The sequence below is a fragment of the Strix uralensis genome, chromosome 14, assembly GCF_047716275.1.
Source record: "Strix uralensis isolate ZFMK-TIS-50842 chromosome 14, bStrUra1, whole genome shotgun sequence".
NCBI classification, from domain to species: Eukaryota; Metazoa; Chordata; class Aves; order Strigiformes; family Strigidae; genus Strix; species Strix uralensis.
Genome location: NC_133985.1, coordinates 14,016,270 through 14,034,234, shown reverse-complemented (window position 1 = coordinate 14,034,234; position 17,965 = coordinate 14,016,270). Strand labels below are relative to the sequence as shown.

The window sequence follows — 17,965 nt, the reverse complement described above, 5'->3', positions numbered from 1 at the left end:
CTGGGGCTGGGCTGGGCGCTCAGGCTGGGGCACATGCGGGCGATGGGACGGTCACACGGAGGAGCAGCAGGACACAGCTGCGAAAAGGGACAGAAACAGCCGGTGCCTGTCTGGGATGTGGTAAGTGCCGGAGTGCGAGTCCCAGCTGCACAGCCAAGGTCAGGGGAAAGCGCAGGGGAAGGTGAAGTGACCGTGGCCCCACGTGAGCAGTCACCGAGCCAGCCCTGGCTCAGCCAGGACAGGAACCCGCGAGGGGGGAGGGCAGGGGCAGGCAGCCGTGCGGGACGGATCCTGCTGGGGTAGCACGGCCTGGGAACAGGTTGTGCCAGCTCAGCCCCAGGTTACCCGGCCTTGGAGCAGGGCCAGAGGAGAGCCACGGTGCCACAGCCAGCCTGCCTCTCCCTGAGGGAGAGCCACGCATCTCCCTTGTGCTGCTGCAAGGCCTGCACCCACTGGAGGCTCAGCCCCTCTGGTCAGTGCCCTGTTGCCTCTGGTCCCTACTGATGACGCCTCTTACCACCCAAGGTGCCTCCATGCTTTGCCAAGAGCAGCTCTTGCCCACCAGCTCTGCACACCATGTGAGGAGCTTGTGCACAGGCAGCGGAAGGAGGGTCTCGGGTGGGCTGCGGAGGTGGAGCCTGGGGAGGGGCTGCGGCCGCACTGCTCCGAGAACAAAGCCTGGCGGCAGCGGGCTCAGGGCTCCCACCATGTCCCCGAGCGGGGTCCCACCGCATCCACCCCCAAAGCCAGCTGAGCTGCTCGCGGGGCGCCTGCTGCAGCCCCAGCCCCCGTGCTGGCCCCGGCAGCTGCTCCACAGCTGCTCGCAAACTCTTGCAGCCTCTTAGGGCGGCTCCGGCCTGGCGCAGAAATGCTGGTGCAAGGAGGGCGTGCAGGCGTGGGGGGAGCAGGCAGCACAGGCAGGGCCCCCAGCACCCTGTCCTGTGTCCCACAACTGGGGGGCTCATCCACAGGCTGCTCTGAAGGGTTTGGTTCGGGAAGGGCCACACCAGCATCAGCCCAGCCTGGGGGGATCAAGGCCCTGGACGCTGCCGCTCTGGCACAGAGACCTCAGCGCGGGGCTGGTCTGGGATGCGGGCAGTGCCGGGGGCAGCATGGGGGGTCGGGCAGGCAGGGTTGGGCAGGGTGATGCTGCCTGTCCTGGCAGGAGCATGCGGACCCAGGGAGCCCCCGCAGAGCCCTGTGTGGGTCAGTGCAAAAGCAATTTCGTGAGTTCACACAAAGGCAAAACCTCCTGGAACCGGCACAAACCTCCTGGAAAAGGCACCATCGTGCACAGCCTGGCAGGGTCCCGAGGGGACTGGAGGGGTTGGGGAGCAGCGGGGGGTGAAGGGGCAGGCGGGCACCCAAGGGGTACAAAGGCTGCACCCACCGACCCCCTGGGAGGGGCAGAGCCCACGGTGTCGTGTCCTTGGAGAGGAACCCTCGGGGCACAGGGTCTGGGGGTGGAGGGGAGCTGAGGGCACAGGGTTCCCGGTGTGCCCAGGGTGGAGGGGACAGGGGGCAGGGGAGGGTCTGGGGTGCAGAGGAGCACCCAGCATGCCAGGTGCCCAGGGTGCAGGGTCCCCAGGAGCGGGTGGCACCAAACGCCGGTCCCCAGGGCAGGAGCTCAGCGTGCAGAACCACCCGGGGTGCAGGATCCCAGGAGGGACCTGAGCCGGGGGGCAGGTTTCTGGGGTTCAGTCTCCGTGGGGCGGGGGATGACCCGGGGTGCGGGGGCAGAGCCGAGCCCGGGCTGCGGGTCCCCGGGGTGAAGGATCCCGGGGGCGAACCGGGTGCGGGGGGCAGCCCGGAACGGGGAGGGGGTGGGGGGCGATGCTGCCCGCACCCCAGGGGTCCCGGCGGCGTGTCCCGGGGGGTGCCCCGGGGGCCGGGGCGGGGGCAGGGGCCGGGCTGGGGGGGGGGGGGGGGGGGGGGGCGGAGGTTGGGGGGGGGGGTGGGGGGGGGGGGCCGCCGTTCGCGGCGCTAGGACCGGGCGCGGCGGCGGGCGGAGCCTCCCCGCCGCTCGCCCCTCCGCCCGGCCGCTGCGGCAGTGTCTCGGAGGCGGGCAGGCGGCCGGTCCCTCCGGTCCCCCCGGCAGCATCCCGGCCCCGCCATGGCTGGCGTCGGCTTCGCGGCGCACCGCCTGGAGCTGCTCGCCTCCTACCAGGACGTGATCGGCGAGGACAGCCCCACCGACTGGTGAGCGCGCCCGCCGCCGCCGCCGCCCCTTTGTCCCCGCCGCCGCCGCCGCCCTTTGTGCACGGAGCCGCCCGGTAACACCGGCCGCGCCCCGCGCTGCGCCCCCCGCCGCCCCGGGCCCGCGGTGCCGGGAGCCCCGGCACACAAAGGCGGGTGGGGCGGTGTGTTGGGGGGGGGGGGGTGTGTGCCCGGCCCGTCGCCACCGGTGCCCGCACCTGCCCGCCGCCGCCGCACCGGGCCGGGGCGCGGTCCCCGCTTTGTCTGCGCCGGGCCGGCACGTGCGAGCGCCGGGACCCGCCGCTCCCCGCCCCCCCCCCCCCCTTCCCCCCCCCTACGCCCCGGGAGCCCCCGGCATGGCGCGACCCCCCGGCGGGCAGCGAGCGTAGGGAGCGGGGGGGGTCCGCGCACGGCGGGGAGGGCCCGGGGGTCCCCCCCGGTGTTGGGCCCGGCCCCGGGTCCCTCGCCATTGTCTGGAGCCGGAGCCGCGGGCAGGGGCGCCCGGCGGGGTCGGGGGGGGGGGAGGGAACGGGGCGCCCCCAGCCCGGCCTCGCGCCCGGCCGGCCCCGCCGGTGCCCCGGCAGCGGGCGGCCCCACTGCCCGACGGAGCGAGGCCTGAGGCCGCGGCGGCACCGGGCATCACCCCCCACCCCGGCTCCGCTGTCCTCGGCTCCGCCACAATCCCGGGGTGCCCCATCCCCGCGGGGGGGGCCGCGGTGCGTCGGCCCGGGACCACCCCGCCGGGCTGGGGCTGCTGCGGGCTCGGGGCGGGGGGTGGCCTTCCCCGGCGGGACCTCCGGGGGTGTCGTGCTCCGCCTGTACCTCCAGTGCGGGGCACCCCGAGCTGCGGGCAACGGGGCCCGGCCGGATCCAGGCCCCGCCGCAGCCGGCGCAGCACCCGCAGGGAGCATCTCCCCACCGCCACCCTGATTGTCCCAGCACCCACCCACATCTCCCAGCCCCACCCGGGTGCCGTGGGGCTGGCCGGGGTGTCTGCCCCGGGACCCCCTCCTTGTCCCCCCGAGGCGCCTGTGCTGTGCGTGGGGAGGGCTGCTGCCGGCACCTTGGGGTGCAGCTCGCTGGGCAGAGCCGGGGTGCTGGGCAGCGTGGGGTGCTGGGTCCATGCTGTGCATGCTGCTCTCTGGTGGGGGTGCCTACCGTGCACCCAGCTGGGGGGCACCCACCGCCCAGCTGGGGGGCACCCAGCACCCAGCCGGGGTGCACGCCGCTCTCTAGCCGGGTCCCTGCTCTCGGGACAGGGCTGGGAGCCCCCCGGGCTGTGTGGGCCTGGGCAGGTCCCGCTCCCTGCCAGCCCCGGGTCTCCGGGGAGCCCCGCGGTCCTGCCGCCAGCCCAAGGGCGCCGTGGGCGAGCGCGGTGCGTGCTGCCGGCCAGGAGGCAGCTGTCAGCCCTGGGTACATCTCGCTTCCCGGCATCCGCTGCAAAGGAGCCCTCCCTGCCAAAGCTGCTGAGAGCAGCAGAAACGGTTCCTGGGAAGGTGAGCACCGGGGCTGGGCACCCCGCACGTCCAGCACTGAGCCTCGGCCAGGCAGCGAGCCCCCACCTGAGGGCTGAGCTCTCCCCGTCATCCCCAGCCCCTCCATCCTGGGGTCACCGGGGATGCCCAGCACTCGGTGCCAGTGGGAGCAGCATCCCCGCTGCTGGACCCAGCGCCTGGGTATGGGATGAGGGGTAATGCTGGGGGGGCTGCATCAGGCAGGGTGATGGGGACCATCCCTCGGCGGTGGCCCAGCCTGGCTGAGCCAGGGGCTGTGAGGACACTGCGCCGGAGCCTGGCCCTGGGCTGGTGCCGGGGGATGCTGCGCTCTTGCCCAGCCGGGATCCCTGTGTTTAGTCTGGGATTTCCCCCAGTCCAGCTCGGTCCTGGAGGGTCCGAGCGTCCCCTCCCCCTGCCCGGCCCCGCGGAGGCTGCTGGGGCCCATTACTCGATCAGAAAGGAATTTGGTGCTGCTTTCTGAGCACGCCGACTCCCTGGAGCTCCCAGCCACATTGGAAACACATGTGCCCGGGCTGGGGCGGGCCGGCTGGGGCGATGCTCCCCCTCCCCGGCTGTGGCGTGGGGGGCTGGCAGCTGTGGGTGCCCCAGGTGCTGGCACCCACGGACACTGCTCCGCCTGCTCCGGTGAGCCATGGGGCCATGCGAGGGCAGTGGGGCCGCTGTCCCCTTGGCGGGGTGATGGGGGATCCTTGCCAGAGTCCCCTGGCCGTGGAGACCCCTCCTCCCTGGGCTGCATGAGGCACTGCCACCCACGGGTGACCTACATGCCTGGAGCCCAGCAGGTGGGAAGGGGCTGTATGGGCTGGGTGGAGGGGGTTAAAGCCCATGGAAGGGGATCAGCGATACACGATGCTGCCTGCACCCGCTGTGGCGCAGCTGGTCCCCGCTGCCAGGGCCTGTGGTGATGCTGATGGGCTGTGGGTCCCTGGGGACACCCCTGGGGATGCTGCTAGCCCCAGCATGGCCCTGCTGGCCCCAGAACTGGAAACCTCCAGATCCTCCATCCCAGTATGGGGTCAGACCGCGCCGCTGGGCTGCGCTTGGGGCAGGGCTCTGTTTCTGTGTCAAGCCCTGGCTGCCCTGGGAGCACCCCTGGGTGCAGGCAGCAGCACTGCACTCAGGTACCACCCTGCATGGCAGGGTCCTGGCGGGGTGAGCAGGCAGTGGGTGTCCCCAACACCTTCAGGGCTCCCCAGGCAGCCATGCCGTGGCTCTGTCCTATTTGTTTCCCTCCCTCTGCAGCCAGCTGCATCCCACCCTGTGAGCCCCCAACCCCTGCCCGCAGCCCTGGGCTCCCCCAAACTGCTGCCATCCTCCCGCCAGTCCTGGGGGATCACAGCAGGTCCCCCGAGCCGGGGCTGCGGTTGCAGGCAGGGGCTGCATTTGCCGCCCTTCCCCATCACAGACGACGCTTTGCAGTCGCTTTGCCAGCTCCAGGCCGGGAGCTGGCGCCGGCTGGGGCGGCCGATTAGCGGGATCGGGATGTGCGGATTAAAGTCAATCTTGTTGGTGCAATTATCTGCGGCTCGCTGCCGGGGGCTCGACGCAGTGGGTACCAGGGGACGGAGGGAGGCCCCCTCCATGTTAGGTGCCTGCCTGCCTTCCCCTTGTTTTTCAGCTGCCGGGGTCCAGCCATGGCCCCGGTTTGGGGTTGGCTCTGCCTGTAGGGACCCCCCTGATTCCCATCTCCCAGGCTCTGGCTGGAAGCTGCAAGCTCGGGTGAGGACAGCTCTGCCCAGCACCGCGGGGATTTTGGCTCTCTGGCAAGCACTGCACGGGCGCCGCCAGCCGAATGCCGATCGGCAGAGCCGCCTGCCCACCCTGGTGCAGGGATGGGGGGGGGGGGGCGTCCAGCACGGGCGGCCCCGGCTTTCCGGGTGCAGCGTGTGATGGGTGGCAGGCAGGTTTGGGTGCCTGCCAGGCCCCAGCAGGTCCCCGCTGCCTGCCTGCCTCCCCCGCTCCCCTCCACTAATCACCTCGTCATCGGGGCGAGCTGCATCCCAGCTGGGATGGGGGGGGGTTGCCATGGCGATGGAGGATGCTGGTTGCCTAGCAACATCCATCCCCTCGCCCACCCGCCCTGGACCGATTTGGCATGCGTCCTCCCCCCCCACCCCCCCCACCCCATAGCTGGCTGCACGCCTCTGGGGAGGTGCAGGCTGGCGGGGGTCCCCGCGGAGCCCCGGGGGGGCTGGCTGGGGCGCGGTGGGAGCGAGAGGGGGTTTCCCATCGGCTGGGAATGGTTTCCAAGGAACAGTCTCCATGACGGCCCCATCACACCCCGGCGGCACATTGATTTGCTGCTGCTGGTGCTCCGGCGTCCTCCCCCGGCCTGGTGCCTGCCGGGCTGGCGGCTCACGCAGCCGGGCACGTGAGCAGCCCCGAGTTCCCTGCTGGGACGCAGGGCTGTCCCCAAAGTTGGTCGGTAACCGACAGGGTCGAGGAGGGACAGGGATGGGTGTGCAAGGAACTACGAGGCTGTGATGGCCTGCAGCACAGCAGCCAGCTGGTTCCTGTGCCCAAGTGACCCGTCTGTCCCTGACCTTGGGATCCTGCCCCATGGCTGCCAGCCAGCAGGGTGGGACTGCCTGAAGTCCTGCCTGCTCTGCCTGGCAGCCTGGCCCTTCGCAGTGGTGATGGACAAGGAGTTGTGGCGGCTGTGTGGCAGCTTGGGGACACCTGACTGGTCCCCCAGGACCTGCCCTGACCTCAGTGTTAGCAGGATGGGGAAGGGGGGTCCACCCTGCACTCCCCCCTGGCGGTGGCTCACCCATGCTGTCTCCCCAGGGCCCTCTACACGTACGAGGATGGCTCCGATGACCTGAAGCTGGCAGCATCGGGAGGTAAGATCCTCTGTCCCCGCAGCTGGCTCGGCTCTGCCAGCGTTTTCCCCGGCACCCATCCCAGTGCTGGGTGGACGTGGGCTGACGGTGCTGTGCCAGGCGGAGGTTTGCTGGAGCTCTCCGGCCACTTTGAGATCCAGAAGGTGATGTACGGCTTCTGCAGCGTCAAAGACCCCCAGGCTGTGCTCCCCAAATATGTCCTGGTCAACTGGGTGAGTGGGGGGGGCCATGCTGGGGGAGGGCTGCCGTGCCCCTGCGTGCAAGGGAGAAGCCCGCCGGGGGCGGGGGCGGGGGGTGAGGGTGCCCCATGGTCCCTCTGCCCGGGGGTGGTCAGCGGGGTGGGGGTCACCCTGCCACCCCTCCCCGGCTCAGCCCCTCCCTGGCTGCCACAGGTGGGCGAGGACGTGCCGGATGCCCGCAAATGTGCCTGCGCCAGCCACGTGGCCAAGATCGCTGAATTCTTCCAGGTGGGTAATGCCGGGGAGGGGGACAATGCCATCGGGACACCGACCCTGGTCCCTGATGGCTGATTGCTCCCTACCCAGGGCGTGGACGTCATCGTCAACGCCAGCAGCGTGGAGGACATCGACCCAGGGGCCATCGGACAGCGGCTCTCCAACGGGCTGGCCCGCGTCTCCAGCCCGGTGCTGCACCGCCTGCGGCTGCGGGAGGACGAGAACACTGAGCCCGTGGTAATGTCCCCGTGGTGGTGATGGCGATGATGGCGGCGGGCGCGGGGCATCCCTCCCGCCCGGGGCTCCTGTCTGCCGCAGCCCGTCACCCCGTGTGCCGCTTACTGTTATTCCCCCTCACTGATCCCAGCCCCTCCGCCCCCCCTGCCTCTCCTCCGTCCCAGGGCACCACTTACCAGAAAACCGACGCCACCGTGGAGATGAAGCGGCTCAACCGGGAGCAGTTCTGGGAACAGGCCAAGGTGGGGTATGGGGTGAGGGCAACCGGTAGCTCATGGGGAGCAGGGTGAGCCGCTGGCGGGCTGATGGGCAGCCCCGTCCTTCATATCCTCCCACCCCAGAAAGAGGAGGAATTGCGTAAGGAGGAGGAGCGGAAAAAGGCCCTGGACGCCCGGCTGCGGTTCGAGCAGGAGCGGATGGAGCAGGAGCGGCTGGAGCAGGAGGAGCGGGAGCGGCGCTACCGGGAGCGCGAGGAGCAGATCGAGGAGCACAGGCACGGCGGGGGCCGGGGTGGGGCTCGTGTGCGAGGATGTGCCTGTCCGGGATGGCTGTGCACGTGCTGTGAGCGTCTGGGTGGGCGCATGGGTGTTCGTTCATGGGATGGGGTTGGGGTAGGGACTGGCAGGAGCCGGTGCCCAGCCCCTCTCCCGTGCCCCCGTCACAGGAGGAAGCAGCAGAGCATGGAGGCGGAGGAGGCCCGGCAGCGCCTGAAGGAGCAGTCCATCTTCGTAAGTGCTGCGGTGGGCGTGGGGCTGGGGTTGGAGCCGGAGCTGCCACCCGGCATCACCCCCGGGGAAGGGCTTTTCCTAGCCAGGTCCCCAGGACGTCCTGGGGCTGGGGGATGACACCACATCTCTTCCCAGGGGGAGCAGCAAGAGGAGGACGACAGGCAGCAGCTCAGGAAATCGGAGTCAGAAGTGGAGGTGAATGCGACGGCGGCCGTGCCCGGTGCCTGTCCTTGCTGCCCAGCCAGCGGTGCCCGCAGCTGGATGGGGACCCAGTGGGGGGTTGCATGGGGGGGTGGTCCTGCAGCCCCATGCCACTGGGGTGGTGGGTCTCAGCCTCCCCCATCCCTGCAGGAGGCTGCTGCCATCATTGCTCAACGGCCCGACAACCCCCGGGACTTCTTCAAGCAGCAGGAGCGGGTGGCATCAGGCAGTGGTGACGCCGTCTCACCGGGCAGCCACAGGACAGGTGAGGGGATGGGCGGGCTGAGGGCACCGGGGAGGGCACAGAGAGGTCGGGGGGGGGGTTGCGGAGCAGGTGAGTGCGGTGCTGCTGGGGCTCTCTGCAGGTTGCAGCAGGAGCTGGGGAGACCAGGGCTGTAATGTCCCCTCCGTCATCCCCGGTGCCGCGGTTGTGGGTGCCGGGGGCACGAGGACAGCAGAGGATCGTCCTGCTCTGCTGTGCTACCATCACTGCCACTGCCACTGCACCTCATGTGGCCCCTGCAGCTGGGGCAGCTTGGCAGGGGCTGGATGCCGGGGTGTCTTCAGCAAGGCGGGGGGGCTCATCCTGCTCCCTGCTGGGTGCCATCCGCTCACCTGTCACGGCACCGCGCCGGCAGCTGGTGTGGCAGTGTGGTCGGTGCGGCAGGGGGGGGTGCAACTGGAGGTCCAGGTGTGGCTTGGGGAGGAAACTCATCCCACGGGGGAAGATAAAAGGGGCAGGAGGGAGTGGGGCACCCGACGTGCTCCCAGCTGGCAGGGGGTGCCCCGTGGGGAGGCTGGGCTGCCCCACAGTCCGGGGTCCAGCCCTGGGACTCTTTTTGTGGCTCGAGGGCAGGGGCTGGCTGTCCTGTTGCCGCCTCCGGCTGTGGGGCCATGTCACGAGGCTGTGCGGGGGGGTTGTGCTGGGGTGCTGTGCTGGAGGGGCTGTGCTGGGGTGGGGGGGGGCCTGCAGTGTGTGTTGTTGCTGTGGGGTCATGCCATGGGTCATGCCATGGGCTGTGCCGTGGGGCTGTGCTGTGGAGTTGTGCCTCGGGGCGATGCTGTGGGGCTGTGCCGTGGGTCGTGCCGTGGGCTGTGTGTTGTGGCCGTGCCGTGGGGCCGTGCCGTGGGTTGTGCCGTGAGTTGTGCCGTGGGTTGTGCCGTGGGTTTGTGCTGTGGGTTCGTGCTGTGGGGCTGTGCTGTGCCTGAGCAGATAGTTGGTCCCATGGCCGTGTCCTGGCCTCTCTCCCCACCTGGCCATGCAGCACTGCCTCCCATCCTTCTGTCCTGCTGTCTTTCCATCTTCTTGTCTCACCATCCTCCTGCCCCACTGTTGGTGGTGCCTCCCATCCCTCCATCCTCCCATCCCAGTGCCCCGGTGCCCTGGCCCCGCCATGGCTGCGCTGAGCAGGGACTGACCCATCTCTTTGCTCTCTCTCTCTCCGTCCGTCCGTCTGTCTGTCTTTCTCTCAGCAGGTCGTCTGCACTGTCCTTTCATAAAGACAGCTGACAGTGGGCCGCCTTCTTCCTCCTCCTCCTCCTCCTCCCCCCCACGGACCCCCTTCCCCTATATCACCTGCCACCGCACCCCAAATCTCTCCTCTTTCTTCCCATGTAGGTAGCTGGGAGCCCCCAAGTGCACAGCTCTGGGGGGGCCAAGCCGTGGGCGGCCGCCCCACAGCCCACCCCAGCCCCACGGCACACTGGACCGACAGCAGAGGCAGCGCCCCTCACGCAGGCACCCCGAGGGGGCCGGACACCCAGGCGGGGACTGTACCCGCTCCCACGGGCACCCCGCACACCCTGGCTGGGGCTGGCCCCATGGGGTGGGGGATGCAGCAGGTTGTGCCCGTGGTATGGGGAGGGGGCACTGGGCAGGCTGTGCCCATGGGACAGACGGGCACAGGGCAGAGCTGTGCCTGGGGAGATGATGCTCTGCCATGGGGTGGAGCAGGCTGTGCCCGTGGGACAGAGGGGCCACAGGGCAGCTCTGCTCACAGGGTAGAGGTGGATGGAGCAGGCTGTGCCCATGGGCCAGAGGGGGACAGGGCAGGCTGTGCCCTGGACCACACAGGACTGTGCCCGTGGGGCAGCGCGGGATGGAAAAGACTCTGCCCAGGATTGCGTGGGGCTGTGCCTGTGGGGCAGAAGGGGCCAGATGGTGCGTGGGGCCATGTGGGGCTTTGCCCCCTGCCCCCAGCCAGGGGTAGCAGGGCACGGAGCTGTGCCTGCAGAGGCGAGGCTGTGCCAGGGCCCAGCTGGGCGATGTGTGGGCAGGGCCACGTGCACCACGGCGGCTATGGGGCTGCCAGTCCCCGTACCTGGCAGATGTGGGGGCTGCGGCTGTGTGGGACTGGTGGGATGTCCGGAGGGGGGCATGGTGGTTGCTGCACCCATGGGTGCCTCTGCCCCGCCACCGCAGGGGGGGGATGACGTGGTGGCAGGTACATGGTGACGTGCATTTGACAGCTCATGGCCGGGTTGGCGTGGGGCAGGAGCAGGGGCGGTGCTGGGGTGCTGGTCCCCCCTCCATGTGGGCAGCCCCCCCCACGCCACCCCCTCTCCCTTGTCCGCAGGCAGCCAGTCGGACGCCTACCGCAAGGCCTCAGCAGCGGGCTGCAGCCCCTGCGAGTCCAGCCCGGCCGCCACGCCGCTGGGCGAGCCGGGCACCCGTGCGTCGGGTGACGAGACGCCGGCAACGCCCAAAGGTGGGCGCAGGGCTGGCACTGCTGGCCCCTGCCTGGGGCTGCCCGGGCACATCCCCGTGGTTCCCTGCAACGCATTCCCCCTCCCCCGCAGCCCCCTCAACTCCTCTGCATCTCCCGCTGCAGCCCTGGTGCCGCAGCCCTGCCAACCTCCCTTGCATCGCTCAGTTGCATCTGTGCTGTCCCGTCTGCATCCCTCGGTGCAGCCCCTGCCGTCTCCGCTGTGTCCCCCAGCACATCCCCGCCGTATCCGCTGCTCTGCGTCGGTGCATCCCCGCCGCCTCTGCTGCATCCCCCCCAGCGCAGCCCCGCCGTCATTATTGCATCCTCGCTGTCTCCAGTGCATTTTCTAACACCAGTGCACCCCTGCTGTCTCTGCTGCACCCCCCCCTGCATCCCCCCCATCTCCAGTGCATTGCCCCAGCCAGTGCATCTCCACCAGCACCAGTGCACCCCCCCTGCTCTGTACATGCCCCCCATCTCTGCAGCATCCCCCCAGTGCAGCCCCTGTCTCCGCTGCATCCCCCAGTGTGACTCTGCCCTATCTGCGCCATCCCCCAGTATGTCCCTGCCAGTGTTGTTGCTTCCCTCCCTCCGTGCACCCCCACCGTCCCGCTGCAGCCCCAGTGCATCCCTGCCAGCTCTGCTGCAGTCCCCATGTGTCCCTGCTGTGTCCCCACTGGCCCCTTTCCATCCTCTGGTGCATCCCAGCTTCCCTTCTGCATCTTCCCAGTGCAGGCCCCCTCCCCGGGCCCTCCACATCCCCCTGTGCCTCCCAGCTACTCCCCCCACCCCAGCAGGACCTGGTGTCCCCCCCCAAGGTGATCTCACCTTATCCCCCACCTCCATGTCCCCCCGGTCCCCTGGTGTGTGCCATCAGTCTGCTCCCTGCCCAGCCACTCCCACCCATCCCCTCCCCGCAGCATCTCCTCGCTGTGCCCAGCCCAAAGGATGCCCCCCCCCCCCCATCCCCCACCAGCTGCAGCCCTGTCCCTGGGTGTCCCCCAGCTCAGGACAAGGGGGTTCTGTCCCCACTGACTGCCATCCCCCCCCTTGCAGACTCCCCCAGCCCCAGCGCCCAGGAGGCCGGGCTGGCCACCTCCGAGCAGCACTGGCCGTTCCCAGGGCCCGAGGACAAGGCCACCGAGCCCCCCGGGGACGAGCCCAGCCCCAGGCCAGTGTGGACAACGGGGGGTGACACCCTGGGGGACCTGGTGACCTTGGAGCCCGCCGAGCCCTCCCCACCACCCGCAGCTGCTGAGCCCCAGCCCGGGGGGGCCCCCAACCCCGAGAGCCTCATCGACCTGTGGCAGAGCGACGGGGCGACCCCCCCTGCTGCCTGGCCCCTGCCTGCCACCCCTGTTCCTGAGGGCACCCCGGCCACACTGCCCGACGAGGGGGCCCTGCTGAGCCTGGACGAGCTGCCTGAGCCCCCTGCCACCTTCTGTGATGCGGAGCAGGAGGAGGAGGCAGCCAGTGGGGGGGACCCCCACCCCCGGGGGCTCGGCTGCCAGCGTGCCCCCCAGGAGGACACCCCGGGCCGAGAGACCCCCCCTATCACCAACGGGGAGATGGCCCCCAAAGATGGGACGCCAGGTCGTGGGGAGCAGGTGAGCATCTTCGGGGGGGGGGGTGATGAGGTGGCTGGGGGGGGCGGGTCCTTACCACCTGCCCCCCCCCCCCATCTCAGGCCAGCGAGGGCTACTTCAGCCAGTCCCAGGAGGAGGAGGTGCCCCCCACCGAGGAGCCGTCGGCCAAAGCCCCCCAGCCCATCTTCTACAACAAGCCCCCAGGTGAGTGGGGATGGTGAGGGGGAGGGGGTGTGTGTGTGTGTGTGTCTGTCCCTCTGTGGGACACCCCCCACTGCCCTGACCCCCCCTTCCCTGTGCCCCAGAGATCGACATCACATGCTGGGATGCAGACCCCCTGCCCGAGGAAGAGGAGAGCTTCGGGGGGGGCCTGTAAGTCCGGGCCCCGCTGCCGGCGCAGGCAGCCCACCCCGGCCAGCGCAGGGCGTGAGGGGGCCACAGCCGGGGGCCGGGTCCCCCCCTCACCCTGCCGGGGCCCTGCAGGATGAGGCCTCTGGGTGGGGGCCACCCCACTGCGCCCCCGCTCTGGGGCATCTTTTAGAGCCCCCTCTCTGCCTCCTCTCTTTTTTAAGTTGTCGGTAGGAGCCGTGTCAGCCCCCCAGCCCCCCCTTAGCAGTCCCCCCCTCGCTGCCCCAGAGCCCTTTCGGGGGGGGGGGACACATACACGCTCGCATCCCCTGCCCGGCTGTGGGACAGGGTCCTCGTTCTCTTCGTGCCCCCCCGGGAGCCCCCCAGTACTTTGCACGAGTTCAAAAAAAAAAAAAAAAATAATAATAAATGAATATGGCAATAAAGTGACCTGACCGAGGCGAGGCTGCGGCCAGCGGCGCCCCCCCCAAACCCCGGCAGGGAGCTGGTGTGGGGCTTTTACCCTCCCCCCACTCCTTCCTTGCCGGGACCCCCCCCCTCCCTCCCCCCCCCGCTTGGCCCCTGCTTGGCCCTTCTTCCCCCCCCTACGGTAACTGTTTTTGGAAAGCACAAGTTCTGTACCGGCGGTGTGCTCATGTCTGTTAATAAATAAAGCGACTCCCACAGGGGCTGCAGCCTGCTGAGGGGGGGCCAGGGAGGCCAGGGGCTGGGGAGGGGGGTCCTGCCGCCACCTCGGGGGGAGTTCCCATGACGCCAGCCCGCTGGGAGGCGAACCTGAGCCACAAACTTTTATTCTCAAACTGTAACAAACAAAAAATTTAAGAAACAGAGCAGAGTCCGGGTCCCCAGCGCCCCCGGCCATGGGGGGGCCGGCAGGGGCCAGACGGGGAACCAGCCCCTTCCGCACCGGCGGCGATGGCCCGCGCCGGGGCGGGCGTCCCCGGGGTGACGCGGGCAACCGAAACCACCCCCCTCACCCCGGTGCCGGAGAGGTACCGGCGGTGAGGTCCGGGGGTCCCCCGGGGCCGCCGTTAGACAGCGGTAGTCCTGCCGAAGAGGGGCATGGAGACCGGGAGGTGCCAGGGTCCCGGCTCGTAGGTGTCCCTGCTGCTGAGCTCCGAGTCCGTCCAGCTGGGAAACATGCGGGGGGAGCACTCTGCCTGCAGGTAGAGGTCCGGGCAGGCAGGGCCGGGGCTGGCCGAGCGGGGCAGGTGCAGCGCCGAACCGTAGCCGGCGTCCAGGAAAAGGGGTTTGTAGCTGGGGGGCTGCTCCTGCTTCTCCAGCCGCTCGTGGCTCAGGAAAGGGGCGTTGATTTTGCGGTAGAGCCCCCGCGTGTCCATCAGCACCTCGCTGTACGGCGGGGGGGGCTCCGCCATCAGCAGCGCCTCTTCGTAGCACGGCGGCTTTGACAGGTCCGACTCTGCAAGGCAAAACCCCCCCCCGGACCCCCGTTGCCATCAGCGCTGCACCCCGGCTCTTGGGCCGTATCCCCCCCTCCCAAGAAAGGGGGTGGCACACACGCTCCGGGGATGCAGAGAGCCCCTCCCTGCTCCTTACCGTGCCGGCAGCTCCAGGGCCGGGGGGGCGGGATGTGGTGGGGGTGATGATGGTGGGGCTCGAGGCGGAGGCGGTGGGGAATGGCGATGCCGGGGGGGCTGCCCCCGTAACCCTCGTAGTGCAGCGGCTCCAGCTCCAGCGCGCGCAGGCTCTGCTCCCGCAGCCGCTCCTCCTGCTGCCGCTTCACCCGCCGCCGCAGGTAGCTGCAGAAGCAGCACAGCAGCACGATGAGCCCCCAGATGAGCCAGAAGCCCGCGAAGCAGGTGAGGAAGGTGTAGGTGCCCTGGGACATCACCATCTTGGCTGCCGGCCCCGGGGGGAGGCCCCTGCCTCTCCCTGCCCTCGGGGTGGGGGACGGGATGCTCAGGGCGGCGGCAGGGCCAGGGCAGGACCCGATGCTGTCAGGGCCGCCGAGGGCATCTCCCCGGGTCGTGCCCGGCGGCGTTTCCTCAGGCCCACGGGGCGCCCGCTGTCAGGGGTCCGTCCTCGCCATGGAGCCGGGGGGGGGGGCTGGAGCGGGTGGGTCAGGCCTGGGTGCGCTGGGCGGGCGGCGGGGCAGGGGGTCGGCAGGGCGGGCGGCGGGGGGACGGGGCCGGCGGGGTCCCGCTGCCCATCGCTGGGAGGGGGCCGCTGGGGTGGGGGCCCTGCAACGAGACAGACGCGAGCGTGAGCGTGGCGGGGACGCGGCCGCCCCGTTCCTATGGCGACTCGCTCCACATGCGCAGCGGCGCCCGCAGCTGGCGGGGAGCCGTGCATGGCCCCACGCGCGCCCCCGCCGTCGCACCCACGGCTGCAAACCCGCACCCCCCCACCCCCAGCACCCTGTCACGGCGCTGCCGGGCACCCCAGGGTGGGAGATGGATGCTGCGGCCCTGTGGCATCGACACCTTCAACATCGCGGAGCATCCGCTGGCACCCCCCCCACTGCTGCCCACCCAGCGCACCCCAAATCAGCTGTAGAGCCCAGGCAGCTCGGCCCCCCCGCACCATCCCACCGCAGGGTGCCCCGTGGGGGGGGAGAGGAGGGACGCGCGGAGCCGGCGGCTGCCTGCGGCACGTGGCGCTCGCAGGAGCACGTGCAGCGCGGCCATCGCTGGCCTCGCAGCCACCGGGGAGACGCAGGGAATGGTGGCACCTCGGCACGGCAATGCAGGTGGTGGCGATGGGAACTGTCACCCCTGCCAGGTCCCTGCCTTTAGGCTGGGTGACAGCGGGGTCACATCCAGCTGAACACAGGGATAGTGCGTGCCAGGGGGGGGCCGTGCACATCAGTGAGGGGGGAGCAGCACCCATGGGTGCTTGCAGGCAGGCATGTAAGCACCCGTCAGGAGGATTATTGTGGTGGTGTGGGAGAAGAGGGCTCGCCAGAGGGAAGGAGGGCGAGTGCCGGAGCGGCAGCGGCCGAGGGCAGGGTGACCACGGAGGCACCATCGCTCCCATGTGCCTCCACTCGGCGAAGGGGCGCGGGGTCCCGGGCAGGGCCGCGCTGCCGGCGAGGGGACCACGGCAGGGCCACCGGGTGCCGAGGGGACTGGCGGGGCAGCGGGGCCGGAGGGCCGAGCCCAGCCGGAAGGAAGGAGGGATGGGGGGAGGAAGGGGCCGGGAGCCCGGGCCACGCTCCGGCGGGCAGCCGGGGCCGCTCCGTCGCGCAGACAAAAGCGGGGGCAGGGGCAGCGTCGGGATGGGGGTCTCTGGGGAGGGGGTGCCCCTTCCTGGGGCGCCCCAAGCCGTCACCGCCGCCCGGCAAAGGGCAGCTCGGTGCAGGCTGAGCTCGCCGGCCCCGCCTGCAACAGGATCCCCGCCGGCAGCCTGGGCATCCCCGGGGAGGGGGGGGGCACCGTGCGGGGAGGGCCATGGGACGAGCACCGGGGTAACGGCCGGGGGGAAACCGGGAACCGGGGCAGGGCTGGCTGGCGGCGCCCGGGGGCGTTTGCAGCCGGGGACGTGCGGGCGGGGGGAGGCGCGGGGCCGGGCTGGGAGACACCCACGCTGGGCGGGGAACGGACCCGCCGCCCGGCTGGGAGCAGCCGCCGAGCCGGGCCCCGCCGGTACCCCCGGGCCGTCCCGCTGCCCCCGGCCGCGGCCTGGGCCCCGCTGCCCGCATCGCATCCCCGCCCGGTGCCTCCGGCGGGAGGGGGACACCCCGGCGGGGACCTCCCCGCTCCCGGTGCCGGGCGCGGCAGCCCCCTCCTCCTCCTCCTCCGCCTCCTCCTCCTCCTTCTCCTCCCCCGGCGGCGCGCGCGCGCCCCGGTCCGCGCCGCGCGCCTCCACCCCGGCCCCCGGTTGCCGGCGGCCCCGCGCGCCCCCGCCCCGGTCCCGCCGCCTCCGCGCCACGCAACAGGCGGAGGCGCCGCGCCCGCTCCCTCCGCGGCTCCCGTTACCGGCGGCGCACGTGGCTCAGGCGGCGGGCGGCGGCGGCTCCATAGGGTGGCGGCGGCAGCGGCGGGGCGGGGAGGGGGGGGAGCCCGGTGCGCGCCCGGTGCGCGGCACCGCCGCCGCCTCCCGGCGCTGCCTTTGTCTCCGGTGAGCGCTCCCGCGCCGCCGCCGCGCGCCGCCCCGCCCGGGCTCCCGCCCCGCCGCTCCGCCCCGCCCTCGGCTCGGGGAGGGACCCGGGAGCCGGCGGGGCCCCCCCGCACCCCCGCCCCGGGACCCGCCGCCGAACTGGGGCTACCGGAGAACGGGGCGTCGCCACGGGAATCCCCCCCCTCCTCCCGCCCCGCCCCGGGGAACGGCCGCGGGCTGCCGGTGGCGTGAGGGCCGTGGCATCCCCGGGGGTGGGGGCTGGGGATCCCCGGGTCACGGCCCCACGGTCCGGTTGGGGTGGCGGCCCCGCGATGCCCCGTGGGGCGGTGCCGCGGGCTCCCCCCATCCGGTGGTCATGCACTTGCCCAGGGGGTGGCGAGAGGGTGCCAGCCCCCATGCCCCCGGTGCCAGTCGCAGCCTCCTCCGGGGGCCACGGCAGCTCAGCCGCTAACGGGACCTTAACAGCCCCTGGGGTGCGGCAGTGGGACCCATGGCTGTGCTGGGCCGGGGTGCCAGCCTGGCCCCGAGGACAGCAAGGGTCAGAGGTGGCGGGGGGGACACAGAGGACTGCCCTGGGGGCACCCTACACCTTGGGGGGCTGCTCTTGCCCCTGAGCAGATCCCTTGTCAGCCTGGCCTGAGCACTTGGCCCCCTGCGTCAGGGCTCCCCCAGCCCTTTGCTGTCAGGGGGGGACGTCACCAGCTGTTTGTCTGCTGTGCCCTAGGCCAGTGGTTGTGGTCCCCATGGGACACCACCATGCCCCCCCCCCCCCCCCCCGACCCCTTGGGCTTGCACCCACACCGGGGACGAGAGCACCCGCTCTCCCCCCGCTGCACCCTGGGGCTGTGCCAGGAGCAGGGGAGCGGGGTTACAGGGCAGAGCCGTGCCCGCTCGCTGCCAGGGCCCCGAGGCCGAGTGGGGTGACGACGGGGTGTGGGCGTCCAGCGGGGGAGCCCCACGCGGGCCGTGACCTCGTCGCCGCTTCCTCTCCGTGGGCAGGGCGGAGGGCGCCCGCTGCGGCCGCACACACGGCGCATTGTTCTGC

At 71.4% G+C, this 17,965-nt stretch overlaps 2 protein-coding genes across 7 annotated transcripts; one reads left to right on the top strand and one right to left on the bottom strand.

Annotated features, from left to right (window-relative positions):
* The first annotated feature begins 1,989 nt into the window (after nucleotides 1-1,989).
* On the top strand, nucleotides 1,990-13,503 carry DBN1 (drebrin 1). Of its 5 annotated transcripts, none has more exons than XM_074883906.1 (15): nucleotides 1,990-2,199; nucleotides 6,501-6,556; nucleotides 6,656-6,768; nucleotides 6,949-7,023; nucleotides 7,102-7,248; nucleotides 7,413-7,490; nucleotides 7,590-7,741; nucleotides 7,913-7,976; nucleotides 8,112-8,171; nucleotides 8,328-8,442; nucleotides 9,654-9,791; nucleotides 10,754-10,885; nucleotides 11,942-12,492; nucleotides 12,573-12,675; nucleotides 12,777-13,503. In XM_074883906.1, exons 1-15 carry the CDS (start codon nucleotides 2,114-2,116, stop codon nucleotides 12,845-12,847), a joined length of 1,941 nt encoding a protein of 646 aa, XP_074740007.1. In that variant the 5' UTR covers nucleotides 1,990-2,113; the 3' UTR covers nucleotides 12,848-13,503. The 5 variants fall into 5 exon arrangements, with proteins under 5 accessions (XP_074740007.1, XP_074740006.1, XP_074740008.1 ...); XM_074883905.1 differs by having other exon boundaries at nucleotides 9,651-9,791; XM_074883908.1 differs by lacking the exon at nucleotides 1,990-2,199 and adding an exon at nucleotides 5,363-5,432 and having other exon boundaries at nucleotides 9,651-9,791.
* A 112-nt stretch (nucleotides 13,504-13,615) lies between these two features.
* Nucleotides 13,616-16,906, bottom strand: PRR7 (proline rich 7, synaptic). Of its 2 annotated transcripts, none has more exons than XM_074883559.1 (3): nucleotides 16,779-16,906; nucleotides 14,398-15,041; nucleotides 13,616-14,260 (listed from the first exon to the last, which is right to left on the bottom strand). In XM_074883559.1, the coding sequence occupies exons 2-3, from the start codon at nucleotides 14,693-14,695 to the stop codon at nucleotides 13,872-13,874; spliced, it is 687 nt and encodes a 228-aa protein (XP_074739660.1). In that variant the 5' UTR covers nucleotides 14,696-15,041; nucleotides 16,779-16,906; the 3' UTR covers nucleotides 13,616-13,871. The 2 variants fall into 2 exon arrangements, with proteins under 2 accessions (XP_074739660.1, XP_074739661.1); XM_074883560.1 differs by having other exon boundaries at nucleotides 16,790-16,857.
* Nucleotides 16,907-17,965: the final 1,059 nt, after the last annotated feature.